The 14,939-nt window shown below is 35.4% G+C and overlaps 2 protein-coding genes across 7 annotated transcripts; both read left to right on the top strand.

The window, feature by feature from the left end:
• The first annotated feature begins 712 nt into the window (after positions 1-712).
• Positions 713-3,930, top strand: LOC133303182 (proteasome subunit beta type-4). Its single transcript, XM_061503061.1, has 6 exons — positions 713-870; positions 1,070-1,146; positions 1,568-1,697; positions 1,916-2,075; positions 2,162-2,347; positions 3,621-3,930. The coding sequence occupies exons 1-6, from the start codon at positions 839-841 to the stop codon at positions 3,732-3,734; spliced, it is 699 nt and encodes a 232-aa protein (XP_061359045.1). The 5' UTR covers positions 713-838; the 3' UTR covers positions 3,735-3,930.
• Positions 3,931-11,478: 7,548 nt separating this feature from the next.
• LOC133303181 (pentatricopeptide repeat-containing protein At2g27800, mitochondrial-like) lies at positions 11,479-14,737 on the top strand. Of its 6 annotated transcripts, none has more exons than XR_009750435.1 (4): positions 11,479-11,578; positions 11,734-13,141; positions 13,274-13,327; positions 13,476-14,737. XR_009750435.1 is itself a non-coding variant. In XM_061503060.1 (3 exons), the coding sequence occupies exon 2, from the start codon at positions 11,842-11,844 to the stop codon at positions 13,138-13,140; it is 1,299 nt and encodes a 432-aa protein (XP_061359044.1). In that variant the 5' UTR covers positions 11,479-11,578; positions 11,734-11,841; the 3' UTR covers position 13,141; positions 13,476-14,737. The 6 variants fall into 6 exon arrangements, 3 of the variants coding, with proteins under 3 accessions (XP_061359044.1, XP_061359043.1, XP_061359042.1); XR_009750436.1 differs by having other exon boundaries at positions 13,271-13,327; XR_009750433.1 differs by having other exon boundaries at positions 11,734-14,116; positions 14,217-14,737.
• Positions 14,738-14,939: the final 202 nt, after the last annotated feature.

Raw genomic sequence — 14,939 nt, 5'->3', positions numbered from 1 at the left:
CAACTATTTAGTCGATTAAAAATGCAAGGTAGTCGATTAAAGAGGGGCAGATTAATAGATAGTTTCGAATCAGGGGCAAAATAATTATTAATTAATTAATGAGGGGTAAAATGGTCAAATAGCCCACACTTTTCCCTTACTATTATTATGATGATTATTTTAAAATAATTTGAGGGTGTTTCATATATTACTTTTTTATTTTTATATTTATTGCATATTTTTATATAAATTTAATTTAATTTGTGCAACTAACGACCCACTAATTGAATCCCTAATGCATGATTCGTTTTATAACATTGACCTCAACACACTCTATATATAATTAAGTGTATTTAGTATATATATATAATTAAGTGTATTTATCACATATAACTTTTTTTTCGTCTAGGACGTGACATTATATATAATAGTAATTTTTAAAAATATTATATGCATATTAACTTTATACACCTATATGGGAAAATTTAAAAAATGTGATTAAAAAATATATGTTATTTTTTAAAAGAATAACACGCGAGCACTTAAAAAAATATTTAGATTTTGCTAAAAAAAATGTAAAAACAAACATTTAAAGAATGGAAGGCTTTAAGCCCATTACCAAGCCGAATGAAAAGACTATGGGCTTTTAGTCCATCATCGTTTACTTATACCCTTTGTTTTTTCAGAAAAAATAAAAGGAAAATATATATTGTTTCTTGAAGAAAGGGTAAAGTAAGCAAATTCTGAAAAAAATAAAAATAAAAGCAAAAACGATAGTGCTCTTACTGAAGAAGAGTAGCATTCCGATCTTCGCAACTCAAAATCGCACTCTTGTTCTTTGTTGTTCAATTTTCAAATCATGGGCTCTGTAGCTGAAACAGAGAGAACTTTGTATGTCCTCTCTGCCTCTCTCTCTCTCTCTACATTCATTGATGCGTGTGTGTATATATGTGCGTGTGTTTCAATTTCCATGTACGGAGTTCAAGGTTTTGTGCTGTGCTGAAACTTAGAAAGTTAATTTCTTACGTTCATCCTTAACTCGTATATTTTGGTATTTTCGTTTGACCTAAATTTTGCTTTGTATGTTTAGGTACCCATATGTAACTGGATCCTCTGTGGTGGCCATCAAATACAAAGATGGGATTCTCATGGCTGCTGATATGGGAGGTCAGCATGCAAATTCATCTCCTATCCTTATTTTGTATATTTTCATTCATGTATTGTTGATAATAAACCTTTTTTTTGTTATTGCACATTGGTTGTATATTTGCCTGCCCAAAATTTGAGCAGTAGTTTTTTTTTTTTTTTTTTTTTTTGTAAATACTCGTTACGAATTTTTTTTGGGTTAGTGTGTATCAATTTTAGCTTATTTGCTGGAATTGTATGCTTCAATTGTTTTATTTTCTTTTCAAATATTATGTTGAATGTTGTACTTTTTAGTAAATTGTGATTGCTGTGAAGTGTTGGTTTTAGTAGTAAACTAGTAATGTTCTGAATCAGAAATATGTCAGCAATGTGTTGTTTATACCCCCTCTCTCAAATAATGGCCTCACTCTGTGTGTTATGTTAATGATGGATACACTGAAAGGTTCCTATGGGTCTACCCTGCGATACAAGAGTGTTGAGCGTTTGAAGCCTATTGGGAAACATTCCCTTCTTGGTGCCAGTGGGGAAATAAGTGATTTTCAGGAGATTCTACGCTACCTCGATGAGCTTATGTAAGTCTTGATTGTTTCTCATAAGGACAGAAGAATCTGCTGTGTTAATTGCTTTGCTGTTGCTTTTGTTTCCCTTGCTTTATTTATTTATTTATTTATTTCAAACTTCAAGGAAATGAGTCCATCTGTGTGTCCCCCTCCACGATCATTTCAGATTTGATTTCTTCAACCTACCCATAGAACTGTTGATTTTGAATTTTGACTTTTGACTTTTGCAGTCTTAGTGACAACATGTGGGATGACGGGAATTCTCTAGGGCCTAAGGAGGTGCACAACTATTTAACTCGAGTGATGTATAATAGGCGTAACAAGTTCAACCCTTTGTGGAACTCTCTCATACTTGGCGGTGTGAAGAATGGACAAAAGTACCTTGGCATGGTATGCCTTGGCTTGTCTTTATATTTTGTTAAAAAATGAGTAACCTGCAAGTTTACTCAGCGCTTGTTCTTATGAATCTTATCCAGGTTAACATGATTGGAGTTAATTTTGAAGACGATCATATGGCAACTGGGTTGGGAAATCATCTTGCTAGGCCTATTCTCCGTGATGAGTGGCATGAAAATTTGACCTTTGAAGAAGGTGTCAAGTTACTGGAAAAATGCATGCGTGTGCTTTTGTATCGTGATAGATCTGCTGTCAACAAGATACAGGTTTTGCTGTTATTCCTTTTTTTTCTTGCATCCCTCTTCCCCCAATCCCCGTTACCTGAAGTGCATGGAAAATACATGTGTACTTGAATTTTTAAAAAGCTGCAAGGGAGCATAATCCATATGGAGGTTGTAGAATTATGCACCTGACTCTGGTCTAAGTGAAAAAATTGTATACAAAAGGAATCGAAGTATCATCATCTAAAAGTGAATTAAAATTGCACAAAGTTGTAATATAAGTGAAATCTCAAAACATTTTCCTAAACCTATAGTTGTTAAGGGCACACTTGCATTATAACTGCATGCCCGTCCCCTTTCTCTGTTGGATGTTAAAGCTTTCATATACTTTTGCAATTTACTTAAGTCTTTCAAGATACTGCACAAAACTTTGATTAGTTTTGGATTTTTGGGTTATCAATGAAGTTTGGAGGGGAGTTTGGGGAATGAATAATATTTTTTTTATTTCTTGGTTTCTGCTAGGAGTTTTTTTCCGTAGTTCTCTTGCGTTTGCATTGCTGTCTTTGATAGAAGGGCAATATACTTTTCAGGGGATAGGATAGGATATTACGCTTATCTTTTTTCATGCCTACTCTACCTACTCATCTCTTACACCATTGGATCATAATCTCAATAGGAGAGAGAAAGGGTGAAAGTTGGTTGAGATTCTAATCTAATGATATTGAAGATGAGTAGGTAAGGTAGGTATGAAAAAAAGGTAGGTAGAATATCCTATTCCATTTTTCAGTTAGAATTTTAGATTTCAAATTGACCCCTTGAGGCCTATATTTCATAGCCAAAGCATTCAATGACGCCGAATCCATTACGTAGATAGAGCTCTTCTCATTCTTCTCTGGCACCTACGGTAGAGATTGGAGGTATTTGGCCCCCAAAAGGGATTATATTTCGTAAGTGGTTACAGAAAGTGTAGATCTGGTCACCCCGCACGGGGTGGGGAGTTAATGGCTGCTAGGATGCGGAATCTCTGGTGAGCTGTAGCTCACATGCTGCCTTTTCTCTACATGGGATTGGATCCTCATGGGGTCTAATCTGCACTTCGCACAAAAGATAAAATGTTTTGAAGGTTTTTAGTGGGAAGATAGCTTAATTATGGGAGGGGGAGGTTTATCTTCACCCTTCTATTATGTATATAGGAAGCCTAGATCATGACTTTTCTTCCTTTATACATTGTTGGATTCTTAATATACTTTTCATTTGAATTGTGTCGATTATTTATTGCTGTATAATATTTAGTGGATCTCTTATGTTGAATTCACAGATATCTAAAATGACTGAAGAAGGTGCTACTGTTTTCCCGCCGTTCTCACTAAAAACGTACTGGGAGTTCTCTGCTTTCAAGAATCCAACAGTGGGTGCCGAAGGTTCGTGGTAGCTGGCTGGATATTAAAACAAATGAAACTGGAATTTTAAATGGATATATGAAATGGTTTTCAATTCCTACAGATTACTTCATTGTGTTAAATGGATATGGAATGAAATAGCCGATGGGGGTTTATATTTCATCAAAATTTATTATGTTACTTGACATATATTTCGCAGTAATGATATTTCAACTACTTAGAGAGAAAGCTACCACAATTTTAATTTCATTTTGTTAGTTTACTCTTTAATCAGTTTAATGATATCGTGATCATTGCACTATTCCATTTCTCATTTCTTGTTAGCTTACATGTTCTGTTAATGTATTGATATCGTGTCTAGATTCATTAACAATTTTTAATCCTAATATTCTGTTTTAACAAAGGACTGGGGTTTTGGGTGACTAAACATTAATGATGCCGCACCTAGTTCAAATACTTGTATGTATAAAATAGATTGTAGATTATCTGTAAAACAATCAAATATGAATTTGTGTTCATCCAAATTATAATGAAAGTTGCATGAGTAATAGGATGATAAGTTTTGAGGAAAAAAAAATGTTACTATTTGATATGTGAAACCATAAAGGCCGTGTCTGAGTATATGCAAATAGAACAATCATTTTTACGTCTTTTGATTCTGATTTTGATTAAGATGCTGATATTTCTTCAGTTTCATCTTGTATCAACGGTAATTTTTTAGCGAACACCCCCACCCATCTCCAGCAGTCACAGTTTCCATTTTCTTTCTTTCTTTGTTGGGCTAAACAAATTAAAGAATATTAGACTATCCAAGTTACAAAGATACAGCTAATAAGCTTGGAGAAGGCAGTGCGTTGAGATAACCTAGTCCAACATGCACCTTATTTCGGCCCATAGCTGTGCTTATTTTGATTAATGCAATTGGGATATCCAGCCAAAAAAGAAAAAAAAGGAGACTGAAGACATATTAGAGAAGACAGTAGGATTGAACAGAGACAAAACAATTAACTTGGGTTTATTTTGTTGATATTTTATTAATAATTCATCAGTAAATATTATTATAAGTTATTTAAGTTTATGACATTTATTGACTTTAAAATGAAGTGACATTCTTTTTCCTTAAATTTTCGCGCATAAAAGAAAAATAAAAGACAACAACTTACCTTATGATATGCCAAGCTTCTCTAATCCATTCTTTCAATTAAAAATGGGTTAACTAAGAGTAATTGAAATGATAACATATTAAGAGAGCTCGGACTTCGGGTAAATTTAAGGTATTTTGTAGGATGAAATGCTTAAACTAGGCCAAAAATTATAATAGTTAATCAGATTGAATCTATGACTTCAGCTTTGATACCAAGTGTAAGATCAAATATTTATCATCACTTATTAAGTCAAAAGTTATAGCAGTTAGTCAGAGCACAATTCTTTCTACTTATGTGTCCAAGTGTTATGATTTGATTCATACAAAACTTTAGCAAGGCAAAATATTGTTCTCAACAACATATTTTTTGTGATACAAGCAAAAAAATGCCAATAAAACATTCTCATGTCACCAAGGTATGCAGTTACATAAGATAGAAGAAGGATCTTTAGTAAGAGGAATGTCAATACATCGGGTTTTCAAGTAAATCACAATTCATAACAACTTCAGGGGAAAATTCACTAATTCCACCGCTTTCCTGGTGACTACTTTGTCTTCATTGAATTTTTTTTTGTTGAAGCATTCTCATAATCTTTTATCACAAGATTCTAAAGAATCAATAAATATTCCTTATTTTAAAATTTAGATAATATTTAAAAAAGTATAATTAAAAAGGAAAAAATGTTCAAAATTAGGGGAAAAAATATGCACAATTAATATAGGTAAATTAAAAAAAAAGACGTAGTCACTTTTAAGGTTATATGGTCTAATTTAATATATAAGAGTGCAATAACTGAGATTTTGAGAAAAACAAATAAATGTTAATGTAAAAAATTGAAAGAAATCAATTTAACAATATAAGAAAATGAGATTTAAGAAAAAATGAAAATAATTATTTTGACAGTACAAGAAATTAAAATTTTATAAAGAAAAAAATTGAAATATTTTTAAAAAAGTAATTAAGAATTTAAGGAATTTTTAAAAAATATAAAAAGTACTACAAAACATATTTAAATAAAAAGTAATATAATAAAAAAATATCTCACTTTCTAAACTAAAAAACTTTATTTTATTATATAAAATAAAGAAGGCTAGTAAAAAGTTGGCAAAAAAATTAAAATATTACACTTTTAATAATTAATTATGAATAGGTTGCAGTTTGGAAACTAATTTCGAATCTATTACAGTCATTCACGCTCAAAATGGACGGGAGAATTCACGCCCAAATGAGGCGAGAATTGCTGAGAATTCACGCCCAAAGGAGGCGTGACAATTCACGCCCAATCCAGGCGTGAGTTTCGTGTCCTATAAAACCCCCAAAATTTCCACTTTTCCATCTCACACCTTCTCTCTAACTTCTCTCTAAAGTTGCTCTGCCTTCTCTCTAGATTATTTGTGGAGCATTTTGCGCGGCGAAGCCCTGTCGAACAAGTAAGTCTTTATATCTGTTTTATCAAATTGTTATTTATAATATGATACATGTTATAATAGTAATTTAGGGTGTTGCGCATATAACTGTTATTATAGTGATCTAGGAATATGTTAAAGTAGTGTCTTATACCCTAGGAATATAATAGTAACTTAGAAATATAACAGTGACTGTGGAATACAATAGTGACTGTGAAATACAATAGTGACTGTGGAATATATTAGTGACATAGGAATATTGTACACATTTAATTAAATCTTTTTTGTAGGTAATGTAATTTAATATTTTTTTTAACACATGTAAATTGCCATTTTGTTGTAACAAATGTAATTTAATATTTTTTGTAACACAAGTAATTAATTTTTTTTAACACATGTAAATTAATATTTTTTGTAACACATGTAATTAGTTAATTTTTGTAACACATGTAATTAATGTAATGACTTTTGAATATATTAATGAAACCAATTAATTTATTATTGTGTATAGTACACTATTATGGCTGACTCGTCATCGTCGGAGTCACCTCGGTCTACATTCGATACTGAGACTCAGGCCGAGCTTTCAGATCCCAGGACCCATGTGCTTCCAGGACCATACATGTGGGACGTACTTAGGAGGCGCACGCAGCGCACACACGTTTCACAGGTTGTGTGGAACGAGGAGAAGTGTCGCCAGTGCAAGACTCGACGCCGTGTTGTCAAGGGGGGTCCATCTCCTGATGCTATTCCTGATGTCGTGGCAAACTACCTGCAGCAGGCTGGCTTCCTACATGTCGCCCACATGTGGCATATTCAGGTACGCATATAAGAAAGTACCGGTCATGTGAGTTTTGATTTAATAATAAATGTTATAAACTAAGTGTATGTTTAAGCAAGTTTATTTTGATAATAAATGTCTGCATATATTTCAGATTGATCCCATGCTGATCAGTGCTCTGGTGGAGAGGTGGAGACCAGAGACACATACGTTCCACATGACGCAGGGCGAGATGACCATTACGTTGCAGGATGTTGCGGCTATATTGGGATTGCCGACTGATGAGAAAGTGGTTACGGGTGCTACATCTACCAACTGGAGAGCATTGTGCGGAGAGGTGCTTGGTCACGCCTCGCTCGTTTCAGAGCAGCCGTACGGGGATGTCAAGCTCGCATATTTAGACAGACATTATGCGGATTGGGCTGCAGTTGCTGCGGATCCACAACAGGTTATATTTTTTACAAAGGCACACATTGCGCGTATGTTGGGATCATGGCTTCTATGCGACAAATCTGGAGGTAGCGTCGTCGGATGTCGCTACATTGCGTTGCTTGCAGGAGGTTTTGATGACATTGGACATTACAGTTGGGGATCTGCTATTCTCGCACATTTGTTTAGACAATTATGCGAGCTTACTAACCCGCGCAGATCAAACATGGGTGGATGTCATATACTGCTCCAGATATGGGTGTGGACCAGATTTCCGCCTATTGCTCCTCCTCTTCCTCAGCCTACTCACCCAGAGTGGCACTTCGGGCACCGATATGTGTTATCTGTTTAAGAATTATACTATAATTTATCTGTAACAAATTATTAATACTTTGGAAATTTTCATTTTGCCTAACAGGTTTAATGGTTTAGCCCGATTTAAACCACAACATCAGCTTCTATATCGGGGGACTCTAGACACGTTGACTAGGGACGCAATATGTTATATTTTTTTGGAGAAATTATGATTATTATTTTCTCTTGCTGCCAAATTAATACGTTATGGAAATTCATCATATTTTTTGTAGGTTGTTTGGCAGCCATATAGAGACTATCATTTCTTGGACATACCTGCAGATGAGCGATATCTTTGGTTGGCTAGGACACCGATCATATGTTTTCATACGTTTGAGCAGTGCCAACCAGATAGATGCTTGAGACAGTTTGGTTTGGACCACCCGATCCCTTTGAGGCCTAGAAAGCTCAAAGGGGTTCATGATCACACGCTTCGAGGTAAATGACCTGATAACTGGCAAGTTAAGCTCAGACCATTTATACATAGATGGAAGATAAGGGCTCAACACATAGGTCAGCTGCCTCCCCCATTGGCAGGGCTGATGTCACCAAACCACTAGTATATGGATTGGTATCGGCTACGAGGCAAGCGTTATGTATCCAGGAGGGCAGCGAAGATTGGACGTAGTGTATATTTTCTACAGATCTTACTCTCTTATTTTTTTGCATTTATTGACACTGTCTTATTAAATTTCAACCTTTACTTGCACTTATTTATTTTTATTGTAGATTGATGGTCTTGTGATGCTATACTTCGCGACTACTCCTAAGCATTTTGAGACCTTCGGTTTAGAATGGGTTCATGAGGAGATTGGGCGCTTAATTTCTATATTCGGAGAGTCGTCCAGGGTGGAGGAGCCAGGATCACAGGCTCCCCCGGCCCAGACACAGGATGAGCCTCAGATATCTCTTGATATTCCTACACATAGACAGGAGAGACGAGGGCTTGGACGTTGTCGAGAGCCAGTGGCACCACTTCCGGAGCCTATACATGCCCCTAGGCCACGCATAGATATGTCTGGATACTTCATGCTTCCCCTGATGGGGCATCATCGCCATTGTTTTTTGTTTTGCATACCATGACTTTCTGTAAGCAACTTTGAAACTATATGCATGGGTGATCCTCTCCTGAACAAGTGAAATTGAGACTGATGGCTCCTCTCGTATCATTCCTATAATCATATTGTAGTTAGACATTAAACCTTAAACCCTAACTATAAATTCAATTTTCTTGACAAACTAATATAATAACATACCTAGTACGAGTGAAGCAATCACATAAGCATCAAGCTGTCTATGACCCTGAGAAATATGATCATTCAAGCAATCGTGGTCTCCACCCCATTTAGTAACCTTCCATTTTTCACCGTATGTTGGTTTTATTACCCTAACCCTCCACGGGCAACCCTGTTCATACGCACAACATTTCATACTTAATTTGGTAGGCGTGCTCTCAAGGACGATCGCTTCTTGATGCTCTTTCATTAGGTTTCTCTTAATTGCCATCTACGCCTCCTTTTTTGATTCAAATTCTTGCTTAACATACAACTTGTTACCTATTATCCACGAACCATTAATTGAACCTGAGCCTGAGCCAGAACTTGAACCGTCGTGACTTAAATCTTATTCCCTCGGATGATTCCAATTAATGTATGTGTAATGTGGAATGTCTTTCCAAAATGGAAGAACATCGTCACCTACAAGTACAAAATTAAACATTAAAACCCAAAAAGCTGCAAATATAAATGTATATTTTTAGCCATTTACTTACTTACCTTCCAAAATTGGCGGTAACTGAGTGGATGCGACATTATCGTGTTCCTGGACATGAGACTCCCCCACAACATTATATTTTAAGATTTGAGTTTCAGGAATACCACATTCATCATCGTTGTCTGAAGCGCTAGCATCCTCAGCAAGAAGTTGATCTTCCATTGCAATATTTTTATCATCGTCATCCTCACCACCATCTTCCATAACCCAGGTAGGATCATTTTCTCCTTCCTCAGACAGATTACCAACTGGAGCAGCAGACGATGACGCATTATGTGCAAAATTTAAATCAACTGACCTCACGGGTATAGCAACATCCTCTGGTTCGACAATATCCACGTATAACTCTAAAAAATCTTTCCTTGACTGGTTGAAAAACTCTCCGACTACCATTTTTACATCTTCATCGTCAACAACTTGCATACTAATGTATTGTGATTCACACCATATTCATGCAGTGACCATATTGATAGATTGTTTACCTTCAAGCGCTAACTTTTGACGAATTTTTTGATGTACTTCGCTAATTGTTGAGTTCCGCATGATACGTGTTGGCCTTTTCTCGCCTTCAAAAGTGACACCACGTCAACCTTCCATTTTCCTACCATTATAATATAAAACAATACGAACAAAATTAGAATTTAAACTCATTCTTAACTATATTAATAGAGAAAAATACAAAACAGAGTATGCATAAGAAAATGAGACTGTATCGAAGAAGAAGTTAAGATGAAGAAGAGTTGTGATGAATGTGGAGATAAGAGGTGTTTATATAGGAAAAATAGGTGCCATTCACACCCAAAGTGGGTTGAAAAGGGCCTAAGTCACGCCTAGAATGGGCTGGAATGTCCAGTGATTCACGCCTGCATGGGGCGTGACTAATCACGCTTATTTTGGGCGTGAATGACGTGGAATTCACGCCTATCATGGGCGTGAATTGTCCCGCCCATTTTAGACGTGAATGACTGCCATAGATCCGAAATTAGTTTCCAAACTGCAATCTATTCGTAATTAATTATTAAAAGTGTAATATTTTATTTTTTTGCCGTAAAAAGTTTGATAGCTTGACTGAGTGAGATAAATTATTGTGCACTAATGATTTATGACTTTATGTATACCAGTAGAAAAATGAAGTGATTGCTTACCAAAAAAAAAGAAAAAGAAAAAGAAAAATGAAGTCATTGTACAACGTTTGTTCTATTTTTAATCATTATTATCTTCACGGACACGTGATCTTTTTGAAAATTTACGGACACGTTCGGACACGCGTCCGACACGCGGTCAACATTTGGGGACACACGGTCAACTCTTCGACACGTTTTTCTGACACGCAGTCAACTTTTTCGGACACGCGGTCAACGCTCGGACACATTTTTTTTTATTTTTTTATTTTTATTTTTATTTTTTTTTATTTTTAAATCTTAATTTTATTACTTTAACTAAATATAAAATAAATAATTTATAAATTAATTTTTTTCTGTTACGAAATTTGACATGGAAATTTAACAAAGTACGAAAAATTATTTATATTTATATTTATGTTATGAAATTAAATATTTGATTAGTTATATGAATTATTATACACTTTTATATGTATTAAATATAAATTATATTATATATATTAAAAAAATTATTTAATATCAAAACGTGTCCCAACGTGTCAAAATATGACATTTTTTAGAATTAACGTGTCGGCGTGTCGTGTCCCGTGTCCCGTGTCCGTGCATCATAGATTATTATTATAGAAATATGATTTTATTTTTTTATTATTGTTAAAAATTTACGAAACAAACAAACGACGAAAATAAAAACTTAAATAGCTAATTACCAAAAAAAAACAAAAAACATAAATAGGTATTGTGAATGAAGGAATGAATTCAAATAAATCTTGACAAATAAGAACAAAAATTATCGGAGGGATAGCGAGCCAAACAACCACTGTGGTCTGTGCGGCGACGAACCAAGGCGATGATGATTCTACTTTGGAGGTCTGTTAATAATTCATTAAGCTTTATATACTCTTTAATTTTAGTGTGTGTGTTTTGATTAGTTTATTTTGTATTCAAAATGCCTTATAATCGAAACTTTGCATTTTTTTTATTTAATGTTAAAATTTGATTTGGTTAAGATTAATTTGACATAGGTTTGTTACTGAGAAGGATAGGTTTCATTGAGCTCACGAGGATCTGAGGTTGTGGTTGAGTAAGCACTGCACAACCACACTTTGTTTGGGTGTTGAAACAAACCAAAGATGTTATCTTTTGGTAGAAATTGGTTGAAATGTTGTAGCTACTTCGGGAGAAATGGTCAGAAATTTCCTGAGCCATTTGCACTCAGTGATCCCATTGGAAAAAACTCACAGAAGATGATGCATTTCCTTCATCATACCCAGAAAGTTAACCCCTTTTTTCCCCAAATGAGAGCTAGTTATACTCAATTTCTTGTCCTATTTGCACCCATTTGCTTTAATTCTCATTATTCAACTAAGGCTTGTTCAAGATCTTATAGAAGAAGAGTTCGTAATCGGTTATTAAAATCCTGCAAGCCTACTTTAGATCAAGCCCAATTTCAGTTGGCACTGTCCCAGCTTCCCCCAAGGTTCAGTACTGAAGAACTCTGCAATTTGATTGCTCTTCAAGATGACCCTTTAGTTTGCTTAGAACTGTTTCATTGGGCGTCTCAGCAGCCCAGATTTCGGCATGATGTGTCTACATTTCATGTCACCATAAAGAAGCTTGGTGCTGCAAAAATGTACCAAGAAATGGATGACATTGTGAACCAGTTGCTTGCAGTTCCTTTTCTTGGTTCAGAGGCATTGTTCAACATGATTATATATTATTTCACTGAGGCCCGGAAGCTGAGTAGAGCCGTCAGCATATTTAAGCACATGAAAAGTATTAGAAATTTGAATTGCAGTTTCAGGCCTTCTATTAGAACCTATAATATTCTTTTTGCTGCACTTTTGAGTAGGGGAAGCAACACCTATATTAACCATGTGTACATGGAGACGATTAGATGTCTGTTCAGGCAAATGGTCAACGATGGGATAAAACCTGATATATTTACGTTAAATTCTATGATTAAAGGTTATGTGCTTTCTCTTCATGTTAATGATGCATTGAGGATATTTCATCAGATGGGTGTGGTTTATGATTGCCAGCCCAACTCTTTAACCTATGATTACTTGATTCACGGGTTGTGTGCCCAAGGCAGAACAAATAATGCCAAAGAATTATGTCATGAAATGAAGACCAAAGGTTTCATCCCAAGTAGTAAATCTTATAATTCACTTGTCAGTTCTTTGGCGCTTGGTGGAGAGGTTGAGTTGGCAGTAAATTATCTGTGGGAGATGACTGAAAAGCAGAGGTCAGTTGATTTTATTACGTATAGGACTATACTGGATGAGATATGTAGAGAAAGAAGAGTTCAGGAGGCCATGAGGTTTTTGCAGGAGTTGCAAGAGAAGGACCTTGTAGATGGGCATGCTTACAGGAAGCTTCTTTATGTGCTTGAAGATGACTATGGGAATTCAGTTAGCAGAATTGATTGAGGTACTGCAATCTTCCATTCTTTTATCATTATAGTTAGTTGTCTCTATAGTCTGTAAACCAAGAGTTATATTTAAAATTTTGCATGCTATGTGCCAAGTTTCATATTGTCTTTTGATATTGCATGTATAGCAGGTGCACATCCTAACCAAGGGCTGTCTGCGACTAACAGCGGGATTAGTACTTCATGTAGTATTTTCAATTCCTAAACACTTTATACCATCTTGTTAACATTAAATATCAATAATGAAAATTATTTTCCTTTCATGGTATTGCTTTATCAGAAGTGATATATGTAATGTCTCAGATAATTGACAATGGAACATTTATATGTCAGGTCCAGCCTTAACCTGACCTGAAAACACTTGGTAAAGTTCTGAATCTATATAGCACAAAGTCCCCATAAACTGCAGAATTATCAGAACCTAGGATCCAAAGAAAACTTGAGTTTAAGTTGGTTAATTACCTGTGAGCTGTCCTCCTGAACATGACATTCATCTATCTCCCCCAAAGGCATACAGATTCAGAGACCGTTGTGAGGAATTTAGTTGACTTGAAGGTATCAAAACTTTGATGTCAAGAATTTAGCATGGATCCGTCATTTCAGCTTCAAAGATGCTTCTGCTTCTGAACCTGAATACTTTATGTTTGAGCTCGTCTTAATGAACCTGGATAATCAGATTCATTATTGCTTGAAAACAAATCCTCCAAAATTGCTGGAGAAGTTAACGTTTCTTGATCAGGATTGACAATTGCAATATGCTTTTGGTGGAAGCACAATTCTGGAAGAATGGTGATGCAGGGTTGTATAAGATGTCTCAGCCTTATATTCTCTGCCATGTCTGATCAGATTGGTTATTATCCTTGATAGCAAATCCTTCCATATTACTTGAAATGTTGCTGCCTTCTAGTTCTTGTTCAGGATGGAAACTGTATTCTTGAAGAACGCAAGGGTTTTGTAGGAAGGTTCTTGGCCAGGTACAAAATATGCTGCAATGAAGAATGGTGCCTGAAATGTACAGCTAGTAAAAGTTCATTTACTGATTTTGTTGTTTTCATTCTGCTTTATGCAATGCAGTTTGAAGAAAACTTTCTTATCCTTAAGCCTTGCTGAACTTTTAGACCTTGCTTAGACACTCATCCTATCGGCAAGAAGCTCTTGTGCTAACTCAGTTGGAGGGTGAGTCCAAAGCATTAGCTTAGATCCCTGCTTCACACCAGGCAAGAAAATCTGCATACCTATTACCTTGACCAAGCGTGCATGTGAAAATAAGATCCCCACTCCTGTTGCAAATGAGTCTTACGTGGTTGATCATTTTCCATCCAGAGCGTGTGAAAGATTGAATTGAAGTACCTGTTTCCAGCAGTTTGAGGGCCTCAAGAAAATGCCATAATTGCCAGTGCCCAAGATGGTTGCGAGCATGTCAAACAATGCAAGCCAGGCCTGGGATGCTAAAACTTAAAAGCACTGCCTTCAACATTTATCTTGATATTCCATTGTAATGACTAGAGACAAACTTTGTCAAATGCTTTTTTGTGATATTACTAGTTGTGACTTAAACGGGGCCTATAACTTCTTGGTCGTGCTATACAAACTAATACCTTGATGTTTAGAATATTGTAGTTAACTTCATTCAAGATAACGAGTAGAATCGTTTACCAATATAAACAATCTTGATTATTTATGCTAATATAAATGAACTACTTTCATTTGATACAGATAAAACAGAGCCCAGGTAAGATAAGATTGTTATTTGATGAGGATCTTATACGCCTTAAATAAACGAAATAAAATAGCATG

This window comes from Gastrolobium bilobum, unplaced genomic scaffold (genome assembly GCF_033153095.1).
Source record: "Gastrolobium bilobum isolate Gb01-03AN ecotype WA unplaced genomic scaffold, APGP_CSIRO_Gbil_v1 utg20955, whole genome shotgun sequence".
Lineage (NCBI taxonomy): Eukaryota > Viridiplantae > Streptophyta > Magnoliopsida > Fabales > Fabaceae > Gastrolobium > Gastrolobium bilobum.
The sequence above is the reverse complement of the archived record's forward strand: the minus strand, read 5'-3'. Positions and strand labels throughout refer to the sequence as shown.